Source organism: Salmo trutta, chromosome 30, assembly GCF_901001165.1.
Source record: "Salmo trutta chromosome 30, fSalTru1.1, whole genome shotgun sequence".
NCBI lineage: Eukaryota > Metazoa > Chordata > Actinopteri > Salmoniformes > Salmonidae > Salmo > Salmo trutta.
The window spans coordinates 23,267,327-23,292,888 of record NC_042986.1 but is presented as its reverse complement, the minus strand read 5'-3'; the positions used below and the strand labels follow the sequence as shown (position 1 = coordinate 23,292,888).

The 25,562-nt window shown below is 41.3% G+C and overlaps 1 protein-coding gene across 5 annotated transcripts in view; it reads right to left on the bottom strand.

The window, feature by feature from the left end:
- Positions 1-25,562, bottom strand: part of LOC115168292 (helicase ARIP4-like) — a 101,196-nt gene that overhangs the window by 23,280 nt on the left and 52,354 nt on the right. For all 5 annotated transcript variants that reach the window (XM_029723440.1, XM_029723437.1, XM_029723438.1 and 2 more), the window contains 4 exons: positions 10,450-10,687; positions 8,674-8,810; positions 7,964-8,101; positions 2,826-3,049 (listed from right to left, as the gene is read on the bottom strand). In XM_029723440.1, the coding sequence (XP_029579300.1) occupies positions 2,826-3,049; positions 7,964-8,101; positions 8,674-8,810; positions 10,450-10,687 (737 nt within the window). The remainder of the gene's footprint in view (positions 1-2,825; positions 3,050-7,963; positions 8,102-8,673; positions 8,811-10,449; positions 10,688-25,562) is intronic.

Genomic DNA, 25,562 nt, shown 5'->3' with positions numbered 1-25,562 from the left:
TGATGATGAGCTTGGAGGGTACTATGGTGTTGAATGCTGAGCTATAGTCAATGAACATCATTCTTACATTGGTGTTCTTTTTGTCCAGATGGGATAGGGCAGTGTGCAATGTGATGGTGATTGCGTCATCTGTGAACCTGTTGGAGCCGTATGCAAACTGAAGTGGGTCTAGGGTGGCCGGTAAGGTGGCGGTGATATGATCCTTGACTAGCCTCTCAAAGCACTTCATGATGACAGAAGTGAGTGTTACGGGGCGATAGTCATTTAGTTCAGTTATCTTTGCCTTCTTGGGTACAGGAACAATGGTAGCCATCTTGAAGCATGTGAGGACAATAGACTGGGATAGGGAGCGATTAAACATGTCTGTAAACACACCAGCCATCTGGTTTGCACATGCTCTGAGGACGCAGCTAAGGATGCCGTCTGGGCCAGCAGCCTTGCGAGGGTTAAGATATTTAAATGTTTTACTCACGTCAGCCACTGAGAAGGAGAGAGGGGGGGACGCAGACTTTGTTAGCGAGCCGAGATGGTGGCACTGTATTATCCTCAAAGCCGGCAAAGAAGGTGTTTAATTTGTCTGGAAGCGTGATGTCGGTATTCGTGATGTGGCTGTTTTTATTTTTGTAGTCCGTGATTTCCTGTAGACCCTGCCACATATGTCTCGTGTCTGAGCCGTTGAATTACAACTCCACCTAGTCCTTGTACAGGCATTTTGCTTGTTTGATTGCCTTGCGGAGGGAATAACTACACTGTTTATATTCAGCCATATTTCCAGACCTCTTTCCATGGTTAAATGCGGTGGATCGCGCTTTCAGTTTTACGCGAATGCCGCCATCCATCCACGGTTTCAGGTTAGGGTAGGTTTTAATGGTCTCAGTGGGTACGACGTCTCCAATGCACTTATTTATAAACGCACTCACCGACTCAGCGTATAGGTCAATATTGTACTCTGAGGTTGACCGGAACATATTCCAGTCCTTGTGATCAAAACAATCTTGGAGCGTGGCTTCCGATTGGTCAGACTAGCGTTGAATCGTTCTCGTCACTGGTACATCCTGTTTGAGTTTCTGCCTATAAGCTGGGACAAGCAAGATAGCGTCGTGGTCGGATTTGCCAAACGGAGGGTGGGGGAGGGCTTTGTATGCATCACGGAAGTTAGAGTAGCAGTGGTCAAGAGTATTAGCCCTTCGTGTTGTGGAATCAATATGCTGATAAAAATGGATGACTTTCACTTGAGTCATTATTTATGAAGGTATCTTTACTTTTACTCAAGTATGACAATTAGGTACTTTTTCCACCACTGCATTGTGCAAATGAACACATTTTTGACGGATGCAGTACTGGGTCTCCAGCAGCATGTCTTAATTTTTTTAAACACGTTTTACCCCTTTTTCTCCCCAATTTTGTGATATGCAATTGGTAGTTACAGACTTATCCCATCGCTGCAACTCCCGTACGGACTCGGGAGAGGCGAAGGTCGAGAGCCATGCGTCCTCTGAAACATGACTCTGCCAAGCCACAATGCTTCTTGACATACTGCTCGCTTAACCCGGAAGCCAGCCTCACCAATGTGTTGGTGGAAACACCGTACAACTGGCGACTGTGTCAGCGTGCATGCGCCTGGCCCGCCACAGGAGTCGCTAGAGCGTGACGGGACAAGGACATCCTGGCCTTGGCCAAAGCCTCCCTTAACAACGCTGGGCCAATTGGGTCTCCCGGACGCGGCCGGCTGCAACACAGCCTGGGATCGAACCCAGATCTGTAGTGATGCCTCAAGCACTGCAGTGCCTTAGACCGCTGCGCCACTCGGGAGGCTCCAGCAGCATGTCTACAAGCTGTGTGGAGTCTGGAGTCACTAGGGCAACAGGACTGCCTGCTCTGCTTGAAGAAGAGGGGGGAGGAGCAGACAGCCGAGAACGGAAAGGATAAAAGACACAAGGAAATCAATATGGCAGTGGCAGCTGTGCAAATAACATCCAAAGGGTTTTGACTTCTCAAACATGGCAGAAAGCTAACACAATATGATGCCTGTCACCTTATTAACTTAGCCACTTACTTAGATAGCAAGTTAAACTTAGGGGTGGTGTTAACGCAGAATTCTGTGTTTGTCACGAAGGGAAAAAATATCTTACTGCGTTTGGAAACGCAGATCTAAAATGGTTCTTATTGTACTTTCTGCTCGACATCAGACTAACTTTGTGTTTCAGTTGCACTTCTAAACTGGGATGAGTATTCATGAAGAGGCATTCTATCAGCAGACAGCGCTCTGACTGATGTGGAGCTACTTTTCTCAGTGTAGCCAGAGACTTTTCGCCAGTAAAATGAAATATTAACTTTAAGCAAAACGTTAGAAAATACATTTCCTATGATACGCCTAAACATTAGAAATATGATGGCCATACATCGTTTTGCAAAAAATACTTCTGTTGTCATCGAATCAAAATAAAGCTATTTTATGCTGAATGTGTTGCACTAATGTATTTTGTGTGAAGAAAAACTACAGATGCACATCCCTGATCACTCTATTGAAGCAAAAACACACTGTTGACTCAATATAACACGAGACCCCTGTCAACACACAGCTGGACACAACTGCTCCTGCTTGATCCCGTTGTACAATAATGTGACAGGTGAAATAAGAACGCGATCTGCTTCATCCCCCAACTCATTCCACAAGTTGACTGCAGGTATTTACTTAAATTGTTACAAATATTAGAATGTATTGAAGGTATTGGAAAAACCATCCCGTGGCTATTTCCAAATACCCTGGTATAACGGTATATGCCGCCCAAGCCTACTTGATATTCTACTGAGGAAATCCATACCTGGTGAGGTTTGATGGCCCGGGCCAGTTGAGGGGAGAGGAACAGGTCTACCTCCTCAGCAGGGTGGTTCAGGTTGACCAAGACACGCCCCAGGGCGTCCGGTTGGTTCACAGCGTCGTTGACGTGGGTGCCGCTGGCCTCCTCCGACCGCTCCTCCTCCTCATTGGTGGACTCGCTGCTGATCTGTAGGGCGTCGTCCTCGCCGGAGCTCAGCTCGATCACGTCTATGGTTGAGAAAGGAAAAAGAAAAGGGGGGGGGGTCAAGGTGTTTTTGTTAGAAGAGCATTGTAGATGGAAATGGAGAAGCATTTAATACATCTACAGTACCAGTCAAAAGTTTGGACACCTACTCATTCAAGGGTTTTTCTTTATTTTTACTGTTAATATATAATAGTGAAGACATCAAAACTAAGAAATAACACACATTGAGATCATGTAGTAACCAACAAATCTAAATATATCTGTCCTTTGGTCTGATGAGTCCAAATTTGAGATTTTTTGTTCCACCACCATGTCTTTGTGAGACGCAGAGTTGGTGAACGGTTGATCTCCGCATGTGTGGTTCCACCGTGAAGCATGGAGGAGGTGTGATGGTGTTGGGGTGATTGCTGGTGACATTGTCAGTGATTTATTTAGAATTCAAGGCACACTTAGCCAGCATGGCTACCGCAGTAATACGCCATCCCATCTGGTTTGCGCTTAGTGTGACTATCATTTGTTTTTCAACAAGACAAAGACCCAACACACCACCAGGCTGTGTAAGGGCTATTTGACCAAGAAGGAGAGTGATGGAGTGCTGCATCAGATGACCTGGCCTCCATAATCACCCGACCTCAACCCAATTGAGATGGTTTGGGATGAGTTGGACTGCAGAGTGAAGGAAAAGCAGCCAACAAGTGCTCAGCATATGTGGGAACTCCTTCAAGACTGTTGGAAAAGCATTCCGGGTAAAGCTGGTTGAGAGAATGCCAAGAGTTTGCAAAGTTGTCATCAAGGGTGGCTATTTTGAAGAATCTTAAATATAAAATAGGTTTTGATTTGTATAACACTTTTTTGGTTACTACATGATTCCATATGTGTTATTTCATAGTTGATGTTTTCATTATTATTCTACAATGTAGAAAATAGTAAAAATAAAAACCCTTGAATGAGTAGGTGTGTCCAAACTTTTGACTGGTACTGTACATAATACACACATGTTTCAATTGCATTGTGTGGCTGCCTTTTGATCAAAACAATCATTTTCTACCAATATGTTACACAATATTGCCTAAACAAATAAAATATCATACGTTTCAATAATTTAATAATAAGTGTTTCAATAACACTATTTATCTCCAAAAGAAGACATCTGTTTTCACAAATTCTATGAAATGACTGCAATTTTTCTGGCGTCATGTTTGTCTTAGTATCTTCAGGCAAACAAATCTTCAAAAAAGTTATTCCCTGGCCTGGTTTCAAATAACAATGTAAAAATATATATAGAAACATCTAAACGGGTCCCCATGTCATCTATATTAAGTGTTGGCCAGGTCGCAATTGTAAATGAGAACTTGTTCTCAACTTGCCTACCTGGTTAAATAAAGGTGAAATAAAAATAAATAAATAAAATAAGTTCCACAAACTTGTGCCATTTTTTGAACTACAGATGTGGCCTAGAAGAGGGGAGGAGAAGACGATAGAGAGCAGGCTTATGTAAGTCTACTGAATGGGTGCTTATACAAGCTGGATTATAGTGGTGGGAGATGGGTTTACATAACCCAGGGCAGAAATGTTACCACGCTGCCTGGGCTGGAAGCTGCCTGGGCTGGAAGCTGCCTGGGCTGGAAGCTGCATGAGGCTGGAAGCTGCATGAGGCTGGAAGCTGCATGAGGCTGGAAGCTGCATGAGGCTGGAAGCTGCATGAGGCTGGAAGCTGCATGAGGCTGGAAGCTGCATGAGGCTGGAAGCTGGCTGAGGCTGGAATCTGGCTGAGGCTGGGGCTGGCATTAACCAGACATTTTCTCCATAGACCCACTTCCATTCCAGAAATTGTTGCCTTAAATTGCCTACCCTCTCATCCAGGACTCAAAAACGCAGGGTGGGTTGGAAGGGGGTTCAACTGGGAATGGATCTGTTCAATGGGGATCTATGCCCACAAACAGACAGGTGTATGTATGTGTGAATAAGAGACAGACAGACAGACAGACAGACAGACAGACAGACAGACAGACAGACAGACAGACAGACAGACAGACAGACAGACAGACAGACAGACAGACAGACAGACAGACAGAGTGTGTGTGTGAGAGTGAGTCATGACCAGTGGAGGAAAAGCACATGATGTACCCACCAGAGCTTAGTTCTATACTGTAGCGACTCTCCTGCTCTAGCTCAGCTGATCTAGCTCAGACAACTGCTCAGAGCCAGTCGGGTACAGCACACCCCAGTCCCTACGTACCCCATGCTATAATTCTGATAACTTTACATGACGTACTTTCATAAAGTACACTGCAGCGAGACCATTTCCCTTAACTGACCTACAGTAAGCATCTAACCCACATTTGATCCCATTTACAACACCTGAAGAACAGAGAAATGGGTCATAACGTCACCAAGCACATAAAGCATGGCAGTCTTGCCATTCAAAATCCATCAGTGGTTCAGGAACCATGTTTGGTGTAGGACCCTCGAGTTCAATTAACATATTTTTATGCTCTATTAACTACAGTGTGACTTGGCTATTCATCTGATAACATGTCAAATTCATAAAGATCAGTGACCGGACGTTGTTGATGGAAATCTAAAAATGACTGGAGCAGAGTTCCTCACTATTGCACAACCAGGGCAGGTATTCAAAGCGTAGGAGTTCTGATCTAGGATCATTTCTGCCTTTTAGATCATAAAGAATAAGATAAAAAGGTACAGGGGACCTGATCCTCGATCAGCACAGGAGGACCACAATCAGTCTCAGTTAGGGCTGTGGCAGTCACGAAATTTCGTCAGCAAATGACTGCCGGTCTCAAGGTAATTGATCACTAAATAACATAAACATATTTAGCATCTCCTGGCTTCCACACATTTTAAAAAGTTGAATAAATCCATGTAATTTAGCGTACACCTTCACAACAAATCCATTACCTATTTCAGACAGGTCTAAAGAAACATGATATGAAGAAAATGTAGTCTATTTCAGAAGAACAGAACAGCATACTCTGAGTTGTCCTCATGTTAGGTCCTGATCTGGCTATGCCATATGGCTGTGGGCTACAATAGTTCATTTAGCAGACAAGATTTGCTTATAATTCCGTGGCATTATTTTTTATTATTTTATAGTATTTAGAATACAATTGAACAAAGCTAATAAAATATAAATATTTTCTCCAAATGATTTGAGGGAGTGCGCACATACGGCTATTCTGTGTTGAGCGGTTAACAAAGAAATAGGTACCGCTATATGCTTCATTTAGAGTTATTTATGTAACTTCAGTTCTACAAACGTTGGGCTGTATGTTTTGATGTTTAATACATTGTAAGGCTCCATGATGAGACTAATGATTATTTGAAATAAGTTGCTTGAAAGGCATGAGCTCTGCTTTGTTTTTTGCGAAGGAAGTGCACACTCCAATAGTCTCACAATTTTACATTTTCAAATATCTGCTAATCACAGGCTACAAGGTAAGACAGACACATCGGGAAGCAACTGCGCGTGTCCTTATCCAATTGCAAGGTGCATATTGAAGATATTGGAATCAGTGTCCACATTTACTTTTCGTCAGCCAACAAGATGAGTAGGCCTAACGAACAGCACAAGCACTAGCCTATGTCAATCTACTATCCTCCATAGTACAAAAGTCGACCTATTCTATTCTGTGTGAGAAATAAATATTCCAAACATAGTCTGGGACAGTTGTGGGATGTGATAGATCCTAAATTAATTCAACCACTAGCATCTAAAAAACTTTTTACGCAATGAGGCTGATACAACAGATCAGAATGTTTAGCTTCAACTGTTGATATGAATAGTTTATTTCTTCACATTATAAGCGCATCAATGCGCACGTGGTAGTAGGCTATAAACGCGAATGTTCCACTAGCGGAAAACACCATTATCAAAAGTGATCGCAAATGTAATTATGCATGTAATGCTTTTATTATAAAAGGTGCATTTTTATGGTGAAAATTATCTTCCCCAAACTCATGCGCCGCTTACTGATGCCAGTTAGGCTCTACACCCCTTATAAGTGGATTAATGTGCTTAATTTTAAGAACTTATTTGGTCACTTTAGTTGTGATCAAACCTTATTAAAACATATAGGCCTATGGGCTAGGCTACGAGGTGTGTGACTATGATTCGAACAAGTCACAAAAAAAAGGCATTGTTTCTTATGCTGGGCATCATTCACAAGTGATAATATATCATTCACAAGTGATAGGCTAATACTGTCACCCATCAGTCTATTCTTGATTTAATCTTGTCTTTACAAGATTAAATAATATATGTGTGACATTAGTTTTGATTTAGGATGGACCATTATCATGCACCTGTATGGAAACAGGGGAAGGGGAAAAATAGATGTCATCTATGCACTTAAATAGTGGAGGACGCTTTTCCCCGTGGTTCATTTTCATGCCAGCCAGGTAGGCTATACTTCTGTTGTAAATTTAAGGAATGTGATTAATATTAGGAAAGTTGAGAGAAAAAAATATAGTAGGCCTAGCCTATAGAAAGCTGATGGGATCCTCCTCTATATGCATAGCCTATAGAAATGTTCCGTAACATGAGCTCATGGCCTCTCATTAAGTGTTTGATTAGACATTCGATTATATTTGCATTGATGTCAGAGTGATTAGAGGGACAATAGAGCGCTGAGTACCAGGCAGTTAGCAAGTTTGGTAGGCGACTAATGACCATCAGCAGCATCAGAGCCTGGAGAAGCCTAGTTACCGGGACTAAACAGTCATGTGGAATGCCTTCGTGACTTGTGACCGCTGGTGTGACGGTAATACGGTTACCCCAAAAGCCCTAGTCTCAGTTAACATGTGTAATATAATGTATAGTAATATGTCATATGTAATATGTCTGTGTGACAGACCCTGGGGCTTCTCTAGCTTGATGAGGGATACTAAACAGCGTCTCATAGTGACTGGGGTCTCACCTTCATTGGGGGCGTGTGCTTCTGGGACCAGAGCTTTGGAGTCGTCTTCTCTGATGTTAGTGCTGCTGTTACTGGTGTCCAGGCAGATCACATGATCCTGTTTGGCCACGGTAGCAGACACACTCTGAGACAGATGTCCTGGAGGGAACAGAGGGAGAGATGCAGTAGTTAATCACCTGAGTGTGTTAAGTATCAACCAATTAATTAATTTTATGATATACAGTACCATGTAGAAAATAGTTAAAATAAAGATAAACCCTGGAATGAGTAGATGTCCAAACTACTGTAATATATGGGGCTGCCTCGATATCATTCAGCTTTTTCCCGGGTTCTGAGAGCCTATGGGAGCCGTAGGAAGTGTCACGTTACAGCAAAGATCCTCAGTCTTCAATAAAAAGAGCCAAGATGAACAAGAACTTGTCAGACAGGTCACTTCCTGTATGGAATCTTCTCAGGTTTTTGCCTGCCATATGAGTTCTGTTATACTCACAGACACCATTCAAACAGTTTTAGAAACTTTAGGGTGTTTTCTATCGAAAGCCAATAATTATATGCATATTCTAGTTACTGGGCAGGAGTAGTAACCAGATTAAATCCGGTACGTTTTTTATCCGGCCGTGTAAATACTGCCCCCTAGCCCTAACAGGTTAAAGCTCAATACTTTGAGAAGTAACCATTATTTACTATTTTACACCTGGGGATGCCTTCACCTGGTGTGTACTCAGGTAGCAGGGCCACAGAGACGTGCCCTTCCTTCCTCTGCTGTTCCAGCCTCTGCCGCCTCTCCAGCTCCTCCTGCTGGGCAGCTTTGGTCACCGCCTCCAACTGCTGCTCCCTCAGTAGCTTTCTACATCACATAGAGGAATAGAGGGAGACAAGAGAGAGAGAGAGACAGAGCGGGATGGAGAAGGAGAAGAGAGAGCTCAGAATAGGTACCAGGCACCCATCTCTGTTAAAGTGCCAACAGACTGACTTGACCGAGCCAGATCGCATGGGGATATACATTACTAATGCTGTATGTGTTCATTTGTGTGTATGCGTGTGCGTGTCTATATATCTCTGTGTGTGTGTGCGCGCGCATGTATGCATATCTCATTCCAAAATCATGGGCATTAATATAGAGTTGATCCCCTTTGCTGCTATAACAGCCTCCCCTCTTCTGGGAAGACTTTCCACTAGATGTTGAAACATTGCTGCGGCGACTTGCTTTCATTCAGCCACAAGTGCATTAGTGAAGTCGGCCACTGATGTTGGCGATTAGGCCTGGCTCGCCAGTCAAGTTCTTTCACACCGATAGACAAATCATTTCTGTATGGACCTTGCTTTGTGCACGGGGGCATTGTCATGTTGAAACAGGAAAAAACATTCCCCAAACTGTTGCCACAAAGTTGGAAGCACAGAATCGTCTAGAATGTTATTGTATGCTGTAGCGTTAAGATTTCCCTTCACTGGAACTAAGGGGCCTAGCCCAAACCATGAAAAACAGCCCCAGACCATTATTACTCCTCCACCAAACTTTACAGTTGGCAATTTGCATTCGGGCAGATAGCATTCTACTGGCATCTGCCAAACCCAGATCCATGTGTCGGACTGCCAGATGGTGAAGCGTGATTAATCCCTCCAGAGAACACGTTTCCATTGCTCCAGAGTCCAATGGCGGCGAGCTTTACACCACTCCAGACGACGCTTGGCATTGCGCATGGCGATCTTAGGCTTGTGTGCAGCTGCTCGGCCATGGAAACCCATTTCATGAAGCTCCCGACGAACAGTTCTTGTGCTGACGTTGCTTCCAGAGGCAGTTTGGAACTCACTAGAGAGTGTCGCTCCTAGATGTTTCCACTTCACAATAACAGCATTTACAGTTGACCGGGGCAGCTCTAGCATTGACAAACTGACTTTTTGGAAAGGTGGCATCCTATGATGGTGCCACATTGAAAGTCACTGAGCTCTACTGCCAATGTTTGTCTATGGAGACGGCATGGCTGTGTGCTTGATTTATACACCTGTCAGCAACGGGTGCGGCTGAAATAGCCAAATCTTCTAATTTGAACGGGTGTGTGTGCACATACTTTTGGTCTAGTGTACGTATCTCTGTGTGTGTGTGTGTGTGTGTGTGTGTGTGTGTGTGTGTGTGTGTGTGTGTGTGTGTGAGTGAGAGCTGTAATACTGTAATAAACACTGGGGAAATAATCCCACTCATGGCAGCATGATTGACTTGTTGCCAGACTGAGTAATACAAAGATATTCTACTTAGAGCCTTCATTGTGAGCCCTCCCTAGGGAAAATCAACAAGACAGAACGCTAGATAATGCCAGAGAACACAGTTGAAGATAACCTACGTGTGCTGTATGGATAGATGATAAAGAGTTAGGGAATTAATGGTTAAATATCACCATTCACTGCATCTTTGAAGCTGGTTAAGGGCCTATTAGATGTTGTTCTCTATATGTGTGAGTTTGGATGTTGTTAGAGGTCAGGGGTCATACCTGATGTTCCTCCTCATGTGTGCGGGTTTGTTGGAGTGGGACCTCTTCTTGGTTCCACTCAGGGACTGAGAGGGGATTTGGTTCTCAGGCCGTGAGGACGGTCGAGAGTGGGGCTGCGTTGAGGGGTGGGACGGCGTCTCCCCCGAGGCTGAGGTAGATGGGGGGGTGCACTGCCATCCCGCAGAGTCCCCTCCCTGTGCTTCATTCTCCGAGCTGAAGGGAGCGGTACGAGGCTGGTCTGTAAAGAGAAACAGAGGGGGGAGGGTGTTATTACTGGTATACAAAACATAAATCAATTCAAATCAATGTTGATTGAAAATCTTTTTCTTTTTTTAAAAGGTACGCTGTATATCAGTGGATCCCAACTGCAGCCCTCCAGTAGCCCCAACAGCACACATTTTATTGTAGCCCTGGACAAAAAATACAGATTCAACTCATTGAGGGCCTGATGGTTAGTTGACAAGTTGAATCAGGTATGCTTGTCCGGGGTACTCGAGGACTGGAGTTGTATATAGCAGGCATGGATTGCTCCATCACTGAAGGAAGGGTAAAGACGGATTCAAGAACAGTTTAAAAAAACAAAAACTGACCCAGAGGGATTGATATAAAAGATCCATTGAGAGACATCTTTTTGTGGTTAACAGGGAGTGACTGGGCCAGAGTTGGATACAAACCTGTTTGGCCCTGCCTCCAGACTAGAGACACTGAACTAGATCTGGGGTGCTTATGTAAGTGCTAATAAATATGGAGAGCTTATGAAATCCTGACCACTGGGGCTATGTGAAGGGGCTATGGGCAGGTATTTCTGGCTCTCCATGCGGCTGGAAAGAGTGACAAACAAGGTTGAGGAGGAAACCAAGGTTATGGCCCACATAAACAGCCCTCTCAGTACGATCCACATACATCTCTCCACTGTCACATTGTAGCCAACACTGACATGCTCAATGCAACCTAATACAGCTCAACCAAGCCCCACCTAGTCATATATTCAGAACCATTGACTTAATCCACATTTTGTTGTGTTACAGCCTGATTAAAAAAAATTGATGAAATAGATATTAGCAAATTTTTACATAAGTATTCACACCTGAGTCCAAATTTTGTAAAAGCATCTTTGGCGGCAATTACAGCCTTGAGTATGTCCGTATCAGCTTAGCACATCTTGGAAACCTTTAACACTATAAATTGTTTTATACCCTTCCCCAGATAGAATTGTGATGAGGCGTATCTCAGCGATCTACAAACAGTTCCTTGGACTTCATGGTATGGTTTCTGCTCTGACATGTACTGTCAACTGTGGGACAATTATACAAACAAGTGTGTTTCTTTCAAACATGTCCAAACAATTGAATTGGCCACAGGTGGACTCCAATCACGTTGTAGTTAAAGTTGAAGTCAGAAGTTTACATACACCTTAGCCAAATACATTTAAACTCAGTTTTTCACAATTCCTGACATTTAATCCAAATCAAATCAAATGTATTTGTCACATGCACATGGTTAGTAGGTAAAAATGCAAGTGTAGCGAAATGCTTGTGCTTCTAGTTCTGACCATGCAGTAATATCTAACAAGTAATATAACCTAACAATTTCACAACAACTACCTTATACACACAAGTGTAAAGGAATGAATATGAATATGTACATAAAAATATATAAATGAGTGATGGCCGAACGGCATAGGCAAGATGCAGTAGATGGTATGGAGTAAAGTATATACATATGAGATGAGCAATGCAGGGTATAAAAACATTATATGAAGTGGCATTGTTTAAAGCGGCTAGTGATACATTACATCAAGATGGCAAGATGCAGTAGATGGTATAGGGTACAGTATATACATATGAGATGAGCAACGTAGGGTATGAGAACATTATATAAAGTGGCATTGTTTAAAGTGGCTAGTGATACATTTAATTACATCAGATGGCAAGATGCAGTAGATGGTATGACGTACAGTATATACATATGAGATGAATAATGTAGGGTAAGTAAACATTATCTAATATAAATAATATAAAGTGGCAAGTGATAAATTGATTACATCAATTTTTCCATTATTAAAGTGGGTGGAGTTGAGTCAGTATGTTGGCAGCAGCCACTCAATGTTAGTGATGGCTGTTTAACAGTCTGATGGCCTTGAGATTGAAAAATAGCTTCTGTCTCTCGGTCCCTGCTTTGATGCACCTGTACTGACCTCGCCTTCTGGATGGTAGCGGTGTGAACAGGCAGTGGCTCGGGTGGTTGTTGTCCTTGATGATCTTTTTGGCCTTCCTGTGACATCGGGTGGTGTAGGTGTCCTAGAGGGCAGGTAGTTTGCACCCGGTGATGCGTTGTGCAGACCTCACTACCCTCCGGAGAGCCTTCCGGTTATGGGCGGAGCAGCTGCAGTACCAGGCGGTGATACAGCCCGACACGATGCTCTCGATTGTGCATCTGTAAAAGTTTGTGAGTGTTTTTGGTGACAAGCCGAACTTCTTCAGCCTCCTGAGGTTGAAGAGGCGCTGCTGCGCTTTCTTCACCACACTGTCTGTGTGGGTGGACCATTTCAGTTTGTCCGTGATGTGTACGCCGAGGAACTTAAAACTCTCCACCCTCTCCACTACTGTCCCGTCAATATAGATAGGGGGCAGCTGCCTCTGCTGTTTCCTGAAGTCCACGATCATCTCTTTTGTTTTGTTGACATTGAGTGTGAGGTTATTTTCCTGACACCACACGCCGAGGGCCCTCCTAGTAACAATTCCCTGTCTTAGGTCAGTTAGGATCACCACTTTATTTTAAGAATGTGAAATGTCAGAATAATAGTAGAGAGAATGATTATTTCAGCTTTCAATTCTTTCATCACATTCCCAGTGGGTCAGAAGTTTACATACACTCAATTAATATTTGGTAGCATTGCCTTTAAATTGTTTAACTTGGGTCAAACATTTCAGGTAGCCTTCCACAAGCTTCCCACAATAAGTTGGGTGAATTTTGGCCCTTTCCTCCTGACAGAGCTGGTGTAACTGAGTCAGGTCTCAAGGCCTCCTTGCTCGCACACACTTTCAGTTCTGCCCACAAATTTTCTATGGGATTGAGGTCATGGCTTTGTGATGGCCACTCCAATACCTTGACTTTGTTGTCCTTAAGCCATTTTGCCACAACTTTCGAAGTATGCTTGGGGTCATTGTCTATTTGGAAGACCCATTTGCGACCAAGCTTTAACTTCCTGACTGATGTCTTGAGACGTTGCTTCAAAATATCCACATAATTTTCCTCCCTCATGATGCCATCTATTTTGTGAAGTGCACCAGTCCCTCCTGCAGCAAAGCTCCCCCAGAACATGATGCTGCCACCCCCGTGCTTCACGGTTGGGATGGTGTTCTTCGGCTTGCAAGGCTCCCCCTTTTTCCTCCAAACATAACGACGGTCATTATGGCTAAACAGTTCTATTTTTGTTTCATCAGACCAGAGGACATTTCTCCAAAAAGTACAATCTTTGTCCCCATGTGCAGTTGCAAATGTATTCTGGCTTTTTTATGGCGGTTTTGGAGCAGTGGCTTCTTCCTTGCTGAGCGGCCTTTCAGGTTATGTCGATATAGGACTTGTTTTACTGTGGATATAGATACTTTTGTACCTGTTTCCTCCATCATCTTCACAAGGTCCTTTGCTGTTGTTCTGGGATTGATTTGCACTTTTCGCACAAAGGACGTTCATCTCTAGGAGACAGAACGTGTCTCCTCACTGAGTGGTATGACGGCTGCGTGGTCTCATGGTGTTTATACTTGCCTACTATTGTTTGTACAGATGAATGTGGTACCTTCAGGCGTTTGGAAATTGCTCCCAAGGAGGAACCAGACTTGTGGAGGTCTACAATTCTTTTTCTGAGGTCTTGGCTGATTTATTTTGATTTTCCCCATGATGGCAAGCAAAGAGGCACAGAGTTTGAAGGTAGGCCTTGAAATACATCCACAGGTACACCTCCAATTGACTCAAATGATGTCAATTAGCCTATCAGAAGCTTCTAAAGCCATGACATAATTTTCTTGAATTTTCCAAGCTGTTTAAAGGCACAGTCAACTTAGTGTATGTAAACTTCACTGGAATTGTGATACAGTGAATAAGTGAAATAATCTGTCTGTAAACAATTGTTGGAAAAATTACTTGTGTCATCCACAAAGTAGATGTCCTAACTGACTTGCCAAAACTATAGTTTGTTAACAATACATTTGTGGAGTGGTTGAAAAGCGAGTTTTAATGACTCCAACCTAAGTGTATGTAAACTTCCGACTTCAACTGTATATCATTGACGATCAAAGGAAATTGGATGCACCCGAGCTCACTTTGGAGAGTCATAGCAAAGGGGTGTAAATAATTATTTAAATCAGATATCTCGGGATTTCATTTTTTATACATTTTATAACATTTCTAAAAACTTGTTTTCACTTTGTCATTATGGGGGTATTGTGTAAATGGGTAAGAGAAAAATTGAATCCATTTTGAATTCAGACTTTAACACAACAAAATGTGGAATAATTCAAGGGGTTTGAATAATTTCTGAATACTTTCACTGTATATGACTCTTTTACCGACCTGTAAGCCCAGCTTGTCACCCAAGCCTGACCCAGTCCCGTATTGTCCTGCCCTGCTCAGATCCACATACACAATTTTCAACCAGGAAAGCATCACTGCCCCACACTGACAGCTATTAGCATAGCCAACCTCTGAACCCAGACTGACCCAACAGCACATCAGTCAGGACAGAACATTCATCTTGGGCCAAGTTTGGTCCAGTCCAGCCAGACTACTCTATCTCAGAACCAGACTCCAAGGGCAGAGTGGTGAGGCAGGAACACCTGGAGCTTGTTACGTTTCACTGAGCATGTGTCTAAAATGGCACCCTATTCCCTGTATACACTGCACTACTTTTGACCAAAGCCCCATGCGGGTCCTTCTCAAAAGTAGTACACTATATAGGGATCAAAGTGACACCTTCAGGAAAACCCAGGCAGGAAAGCCTCCAACTAAAACATGATAAACATAAAAAAAAAGAGAAAAATGGCAAAACAGGAAGAAAAGTAATTTATATAATGAAGACAGAGGCTGGTGGTGAGGCAGACACAGTAGAAAAACAAATGACATAAAACGCCCTCTTCAACTAACCCATCTACAAAACAACCTTTGTGCTTTGAATTCAGTTCCATTAGCTTTTATAGAGGTTGATATAACATTCAAAACAGTCCCATTGTGACCTCTGTCATATTGGTTTTACAAACCAATTTAACAACATATATAATACAGAGCTTATTGAAAGGTTGGGCACAAAACCCTAATATGAAAGAGGTATTCAACCCATTTTAAAAAAGGGATACATTATGTAATCCAGGAGGTTGTCGAAAGGCTGTGTACATATTTCTGTACTTTGTCATTCCGTTGCAGCCGTGGTACAAGTCCAGACGTAATTTCTCTCTCTGGGATGGAACATAGCCTAAAGTGACCTTTCTGTAGGAAGCAAACCCTTTGCTAATTGCCAGGCAGTTTATCAGTCTTGCTCTTCATCACCAGTCACTCCCACCTCCCTGCACTGGGTCATATTTGTTAGAAAACACATTGAAACATGTAGGGAATGACTGAATTTGTCAAAAATAAAACAATTCATTTTTGTTTTCCGTTGCAAGTTTTAAAACATTTTCTGTTGCATGCCCTAATCAATGCAACCCTGGCGTAAGTGCCAGGGGCAAACCCTTCCAAAAGGAGACTGCTACTGAAAAAATAAAATCTAAAACACTTCATAAAAGGTTACAAGCCAAAGAGACTGATTAAAATTCAGACCATTTTACACATGATCTTTTCCAGAGCGACTTACAGTAGTGAGTGCATACATTCATACTTTCGAACGCACAACCCTGGCATTGCAAACACCAGGCTCTACCAACTCGTCCCGGAGTCGCCTCCACTCCTCCCCTTCCCAGTTTTACTCTACCTCCCAATCCACACTATCGTAAAGGACAGTTACATAACCGATTCCTGAAATGCCTTATGATGATTCACACCCATACAGCACAGACAGAGCACAGCTTACATTACACTCAAAGGTGGGGTGGGGGAATTCACTGGCTCGGGGGGGGGGGGATTGAGAGAGAGAGAATGTTCTTCAGAGACAGAGAGAAGTATCAGAACGCACTTCTAGGAAGTGTGTGTGTGTGTGTGTGTGTGTGTGTGATCAAAATCCTAAAGTACACCCCAACACCAAGAGAAAACCACGGGGTGATTTAGGACGGTAGTTTAAGTTTAGTGTAGGTTATGTTCAGCCTATACCATGTAAACCAGGGATGAGCAACTGGCAGCTGTTTTTGTAGCCCCCCACAAATTAAATTTGTAAAATGTTTTAAATATATATATTTTAAAAATATTTTTTGGAACTCAATCGGGGTCTCAAGAATAGTAGAATGCGCAAGGTGCAAATCTGAAATTTGGTTGTGAAAAAAATGGTCAGTAACTCAATTAGCCCATGTCAGCTAACATTTTTTAGATTGGTTAATTAGTCTAGCCAGCTATCTAAACGTGTAGTAATCATGGTTGAATTACTGACCAGGGGAACCTCATTGATTTTGCAAGTCACTCTCACTCAGATTTGGCAAAATGTGTAGAAGTGCAGGAAATTTGCTTTAAAACTACAAATTGAGTGAATTTCCCTTAGGGCCCCCAAAAGGCTAGGGACAGCTCTGACTGCATGTGTGGTTATGGATGTGGGTATGCAGACCCGCGAGCCACTGTGGCCACTCATGAGGAGTTCAAATTTTTTGTGGCCCCCACCCTAATCAAAGTTGTAGACCAAAGCCTCATCAGGCCAAGTTAAGGTAGCCAGCATCCAAACAGCATCAATCTACACTCAGTGGCTAGTTTATTAGGTACACCACCCTGATCATGAAAATGGATTGCTCCTACAGACAGTGAGTCATGTGGAAAACAAAAACAGACAAATAATGGCGCAGTACAACAGTGGTGTGCAGAACGGAATCTCAGAAGGCACAACTTATCGATCCTTGTGTTGGGCTTTCAACCTCATCACGCAACATACGTCAGAGTGCGCAAAATAACATTGTACTGTCTACACTCAATTGGTTGTTTATATTAAATATTTGTAATTAAATAGAATTTACTCAGAACTAAAAGTTTTGTTGCTAAGGATTCCACGACGTGGTTAGCCTTCATGGCTGGGACTGCAAGTTTGTGTTCCATTTTTTGTGTGGATTCCGTGAGTTCTAGCTGGCTGTACTATAGACACCTGTCGTCGTGGGAAAGACTAATTGTTATCTTTTCGTAAAACAACTGGTTGCAGTAAAGAGCCAACCTGGATACTAAGGAGATCCTGAGGGAAATCGACGAGTACAAACAGCTTTACGCTATGGAGGAACAACATACTCCATCATGGAAAGATCCGACTACCTCACAAAATAACTTTAACCCGATAAAAAAAGAAAAACAGATTAATCTACAGACACGGACGATTTACTTACCGTTGAAATAGAGGCTAGTGCTCCGGCTGGAATCCATGCAACGCTGGAAAAGTTGTGTGAGGAGGTAGGAGGGCTGAGGGGGAGTTTGGAGTTTAGCCAGAGTGAAATTATCATGCTTAAAGGAGAGAACAAGGCACTCACAGCCAAGGTAAAAATCCACAATTCCAACATGGATTGTCTACCCAGGGAAAACAGGGTGATGAAGGAGGACATACAATGTTGTAGAATGCGTGAAAATCATTTTTTTTCTGGCATTCCTGAGGACGCATCCAATAATCCTGAGGGCGCGATCAGAGAATTCATGGAGTTGGAGCGACAAGACCAAGTGTCCCTGACCAATCCTCGCAAGATTTTAACACTACCAACAAAAGGAGCTGATCAAAAGCAGGGGAAGGGAGCTTAAAAAGGGACCAAATTCAGTCTCAATGACCAATTTCCAAGGGAGATAAACAAACGTCGTAAGAGACTGTATCCAGAACAAAGGCAATAGAGGGAGAAGGTTAAGCGTGCCTTTCTCATTGTGGACAAACTCTTTATAGATGGACAGCTATTCCGAGACGGCTCCATAACACCATAGCTGTACTAAATTCTATAGGGACTTTAGGTTACGGAAAAAAAGAAAGTATGGGAACTGTAAAAATATCTGAACACTATGAAGTGGATATGAACACACGTACTCAATTACATGCTCGCTTACACATACGAATTTATACATACACACACGATCTCGCCCTCTTCTCTCACTCTCTATCTATTGTCGAGAACTGTTTTATAATTTAATATCCTTCTTGTTTGTCTATCTTTTTTATGTATTTGTCTACAAGTTTATATATGTTTACAACAAGCAAGGGGAGATATCAGAATAGGGGCATTGGGGAATAACATATTGTATGGAATATATTTGTACTGTAGTGAAGCCGTCTCTAGAGTAATGCAAGGTCTCTTTCATGATCATGTGAAACGTCAATTGCTATGGAAATGCTGGGATGTGTTTTTCAATGATGTTAAAGGTAATTATGACGCAACTATGACAGTGATGCGATATGGATTACAATTATCATCATGAATATTAAGGCTATACGCACTACATGTTACACACAGACACTCAACCATGCAAATTGGCAGAGTTATTATTTATTTGGACAGCATACATTATAGTCTTACTCTTATACAGACATCGTCCACACTCTCACTAAATCACATTCAATATCATACACATCAACCTACTCAGATTTACTACACACAATATGTTGTCTCAATTTTCTAACATCTGTGGCATTGGCTCACAGGCAAACAGGCAAGGGAATAAAACAAATATTGCTAGAACCTATTTCTTGAATTCTAAATATCAGACATTTGAAAGCTCTAATTTTGACCGTCATAATACCTCTGATGGCAGTAACTTTAGAAGCACTAATTATGGGCAATTTAGACTGAGAATAGTATCTAGTTATGGTAAGGGGTGAAATAAGTATAGCCAGTTATAATTGTAACAGTTTAGCAGATTATTAAAAAGGAAGATCAGTCTTTACGTAGCTAAAAGAAAAGGAATATAACATACTGTTTACAGGAAACTCACTCTACATCCTTAAAGGAACTCAAATGGTGTGATGATATTAATTAACAGAAATGTCGATCTGAATGTGCAAATAGTCAGGAATGAGTCGCAAGGAAGTTGGATCTTTTTGAACATGAAAGTGGACGAAAAATAGATTTGGTTCATTAATCTATATGGTCCAAATAAGGATGATCCATACTTCTTTGAAAACATTTATACCAATTTATTGAACTAACAGGCAACAAATGATCAAATCATTATGGTAGGAGACTATAACACAGTGCTAAGTACCTCAATGGACCATAAAGGTAATCACTCTACAAACTATCATCACCGTGCCCTCAAGGAAATCACAAATATTATGGACACATTAGAAATAGTGGATATTTGGAGACTAAAAAACCCTTACCTAGTGAGATATACATGGAGGAGACATAATCAAGCTAGTCATCTTGGCTACTTTCTTGTCTCATTCTCTCTTGCATCAAAAGATTAAAAAGGTTTTAATAGGAGACAGAATGCGATCAGATCATCAATTGGCATTCACATAACTCTTATAGATTTTCCACGTGGACGGGATATTGGAAATTTAATCAAAGTTTACTGGAGGACAACTTATTTTTAACTAAGACAAAATAATTTATAACTGAATTTTTCCAGTATAATATAGGTTCAGCAAATCCCCTAATTGTTTGGGATACCTTTAAATGTACCTTCAAATGTCATTCAATTCAATATTCATCAATAAAAAAAGAAGCAGTTTCTGGCTAAAGAGACACGACTAACAAGGGAAATCCATGAACTAATAGTACAAGTAGACAACAATAAAAACAATACTACAGAGATACAAAATAAGTTAGAGGAAAAACAAAAAGAACTTGAGGAACTTATTCAAGAACAATCTAATGTAATCTATTACAAAAATAAAGCAAACTGGATGTATTATGGAGAAAAATGAACAAAATTCTTCCTGAATCTCCAATACAGGAAACGCTAACAAAAATAATTAGCAGAAACTCGTTACTGAAGACAGAGTCATCTATGATTCTCCGAATGATATTTTAAAGAGGAAGCTAATTATTTTAGGCAGATGTTCTCTTTTCCGTCCCATCCTCTCCCACTGAATGAAGATTACGGTAAGGAATTCTTTCCAAATAACATAAAAAAATAGAAAATTAACAAATATACAGAAAAGATCAGTGCGAAGGCCAAATTACAGAGGAAGAACTTTGAGGCTATTAAATCCTTTCAGTCTAGAAAAATCACAGGGCTTGATGACATACCAGTACAGGTATATCAAGCCTTTTTTGATTTACTAAAAGCTCCATTGTTAGATTGTTTTAACTACTCCTATAGAAATGGTAGTCTGTCAGGTACTAAGCAGGAAGGTCTGATTTATCTTATTAAAAACAAGATCCAGGTGGCAAATATAAAGACCCAGTATATCTAAAAAACTGGAGGCCCCTTACACTTCAATGTTGTGATACAAAAATACTAGCGAAATGCATAGCACTCAGAATTAAAAAGGTTTTACCAGGTATTGTTCATCCTGATCAGACAGGTTTTTTACATGGATGACACATTGGAGATAATATACTACAACTACTAGAAATAAAAGAACATCATGAAACATCTAAGAAGCCAGGCCTGGTATTTATAGCGGATTTTGAAAAGCCATTTGATAAAGTAAGACTGGATTTTATTTATAAAATGCCTGGATTTTTTCAATTTCGGTGATTCTCTTATAAAATGGGTAATAATAATGTATAGCAACCCCAGGTGTAAAACAGTAAATGACGGCTACTTCTCAGAGAGTTTTGACTTGTCAAGAGGAGTTAAACAAGGGTGTCCGCTGTCACCATATCTATTCGTTATAGCCATCGAAATGCTAGCTATTAAAATCAGATCCAATAACATTAGACGATTAGAAATCCAAGGTTTAAAAACAAAAGGTGTCCATGTATGCCGATGACAAGTTTTATATTAAGTCTGCAAGCTAGATCCCTGCAATGTCTCATTAAAGGTCTAGATAGGTTTTAGTCCAGAGAGTACAGAAAAGTTAATTATGATGTGTACAATATTACGTATTGGATCTTTAACCTCTTGACGGTCGCCTAGGATAGGGGGCGCCACAGCGCATTTTGAAAAAAAATTGTGCCCATTTTAAACGGCCTACTACTCAAACTCAGAAGCTAGGATATGCATATAATTAATACTTGTGGATAGAAAACACCCTAAAGTTTCTAAAACTGTTTGAATGGTGTCTGTGAGTATAACAGAACTCATATGGCAGTCAAAACCCCGAGACAGATCGAAACAGGAAGTGGAATTCTGAATTGCGGACTCAACTTCATCACGTTGCCTATTAATCACACCGTGAGCTATGGTTCATTGAGCACTTCCTATTGCTTCCACTAGATGTCCCCAGTCTTTCAATGTGATTTGAGTCTCCTACTGTGAAAACTGACAGAATGACACGCTGTGGAACGTGGTCACACGGAGAGGGCCATCACCATTATGACGCCGGCGCCCCTAGCTACCCTCCCCTTTCGAAACACAATGCAATCGTCCCCCTCGAATCTTATTGGAGCTCTAGTTGAAAAAGGCCCTAAAGATTTATGTTATACAACGTTTGACATGTTTGAACGAACCTAAATAAGAAAAAAATGCCTTTTGTTGAAAGAGTAGCCCCGCGCACGTCGGAACTTTTGGTGCAGCCTTCAGAACGCGCTAACAACAACAAGCTAATGGAACATAAAGGATGAACTTTTTTGAACGAAAATACATTTGTTGTGGACCTGGGATTCCTGGAAGTGCCTAAGGATGAAGATAATCAAAGGTAAGGGATTATTGACAATAGTATACAAGAGTAGATTTGATATGCGATTGTTCCAAGATGGCGCTGACCAGTATTGCTAGCCTATTGTTCTGAGTATCGCATCCCCTTTTATCGCAAAGTGTGATTACCCAGTAAAGTTATTTTTAAAATCTGGCATTACAGGTGCTTTCAAGAGATATTCATCTATAAATCTTAGAATGACAATATTACATTTTAAAAATGTTTTCGAATAGTAATTTAGTAAATTGTAGCGCTGTTTCATCGGATGCATTTGAGGGAAAATAGTCAACGTTACGCACCGATGTAAAATGCTGTTTTTATATATAAATATGAACTTTATCGAACAAAAGAATGCATGTATTGTGTAACATGATGTCCTAGCTGTGTCATCTGATGAAGATTGTCAAAGGTTAGTGCTGCATTTAGCTGTTTTTTGGTTATTTGTGATGCATGTGGTTGGTCGGAAAATGGCTATGTGGCTACTTTTACGATATACTCCTCTAACATAATCTAATGTTTTGCTTTTGCTGTAAAGCCTTTTTGAAATCGGACAACGTGGTTCGATTCAGGAGAGGTGTATCTATAAAACGATATAATTTGAAAAAAAAAATGGAAAAAAAAAATATTACATTTTGTTATGCTAATGGCGATAGGATTTTTCGCTGGATGTCCGTCCCGGAGGCCGCACAGGGGTTAAAAAAATAAAATTAAACATTACCCTGCAGTTTACCTATAAAATGGGCTGATGGTGAAGTAGACATACTTGGTATTCATATCACAAAAGAATGAACTTCAATAGAAATAGATTCTGCAACCATGGAGAGGTAAATATGTCTATTTTTGGAAAAATTGCCCTGATTAACTCCTTAATCATATCTCAATTTACTCACGGCGCTGCCTACTCCTGATGATTCGTTTTTCAAATCATATGAGTAAAAAATATATTTTGCTTTACCTGGGATGCTAAACCAGACAAAATAAAGTGTGCCTATCTATATAATGAATATGAATTGGGCGGGTTGAGGTTAATAAATATAAAAGCACTAAACCTCTCTAAAAGCCTCACTTATTCAAAAGTTTTACTTGAACCCTAAATGGTTCTCAAGTAGATTACTAAGAAAAGCTCATCAATTGTTTAAATATTGCCTTTTTGCCTTTGTGCAGATTGCCATGTCTCATTTTCTCTTTTTCAAACATTTTAGAGCTGGCTACAATTTCAATTTCATCTCCCTGAAAAGATAGAACAAATATTACCACAAATATTATGGCTGAACTCAAATGTGCTGCTTGATAAAATACCTGTATTTATGGGAAAGATGTTTGAAAAGGGTATTTTGTTCTTAAATGATATTGTAAATTGGAATGGTAGTTATGTCCTTCATGGAGTTATCAGAATTGTACGGGAATGTCTGCTCAATCCATGAGTACAACCAATTTATAACAGCATTACCCCCAAAAATGGAGGAGGCAGGTGGAGGTAGGGAACTGGTCTGTTTGCACAATATAAAGGATCAAAACTGGTGGAGGAATAAAAATAGCATAAATAGGAAAGTATACCAGTTTCATTTGAGGACCAGGATGTTGATAACTGTGCCATACAGATTGCAAAATAGTTGGGAAGAGATGTTTGATGTACCGATTCCATGGTACAGAGTGTATGAGTTGATATATAAAACAACGCAAGATTCAAAACTTCGTGATTTTCAGCTAAAATTATTATATAGAATTCTTGCCACCAACAAAATGTTGAATATTTGGCCCATAAAATCATTGAAGCTCTGCAGATTTTGTTGTGAGGATACAGAATCAATAGACCATTTATTTTGGTATTGCCCTCAGGTAGCCTGTTTCTGGTCTCAGGTTCAGGAATGGCTAAAAATGCATTGTATTGATCTAAAATTGACCCTAGAAATAGTACTGTTAGGAAATCTGGAGAGACCGGGTCAGTCATTTACTAATACTCTTAGTAAAAGTATTTATCTTCAACTCGCAATCTGTGGATTCTATTCGATTAGATAGATTGAAATTGTACGTTAAACATCACAGCATAGTTGAAAGATATGTGTTGCGTAGAAACCCGAAGTGGGTGGCCAGCAGAGATAGATTGGATGGGCTGAGGGAAGCTGAGGGTTGGGATGTGGAATTGGAAAAAAGTGGCAGTGGGGTTGCTGTGTGGGAGATAGAATGATGGTCAAAGATAAAAGTAAAAAATAAAGTAAAAATAAAACATAATAAAAAGTATGTTTGAATGACACTGAGGGGCAGTGTTTTTACAGCTAATGACGGTTTGCCTGAGGCTGATGCCGTGCAGGTGTTTGTACACATGCATATGCACACACTCTCATTCAAATAAACGCATACAAGAACACACACATACATGTAATAGTGCCAGACATGCACACAAACATATACAGTTGGCATTGCTGTTATGATTTTAGTTGTCCTTGATGTCCTTTGTTTTTTTTTTTGCTTTGTTGTTTGCTGTTTTCTTCTGTCTTTTTCTTTTTTCTCTTTAGTTCATTCTCTTGGTTGTTGGTGCATTGGGGGGTTCTTGGGGCTGGGGAATGGAATTAATTGTATTTTTATTTTTATTCTTGGGGGGGCTGTGGGAGGGGTCTCAAATGGTTGAGGGACAGCTATTGGGGAACTGTGGGAGGGGGGGGGGGAATCTTGGAGGGTTCGGGTTCACGTTTTTTGGCCTGGTGGGAGATATGTCAACGTGCCCTTGAGCAGGGCATTGAACCTGTATGCTTCTGTGTGTCGCTCTGAATGAGAGTCTGTTGGATGACTGGTATGATGTAGTTGTTGAGTGCCTTCACTGCAAGTATATTGTATGTTTCGGATATTCAATCGATCCTTGTCACGGATGGGGTATTGGAACAAACGACTACACCGGGTTCCACTCATATCAGCTAAAAACAAAAGAAGCGGCTCCAGTTGGCACACGATCACCACCACTGGACAACTGAGGGGTGGAAAAACATTGCCTGGTGCAAAATATCCTGGTTCCTGCTGCGTCATGCTGAGTCAGGGTTGGACATAAGCAGCATGAGTCCATGGACCCATCCTGCCTGGTGTCAACAGCACACGCTGGTCGCAGTGGTGTACTGGTGTGGGGAATGTTTTCCTGGCACAAGGTAGGTCCCTTTATACAAACTGAGCAACGATTGACCGCCACAGCACATCTGAACATTGTTGCTGGCAATCCGAATAGAGC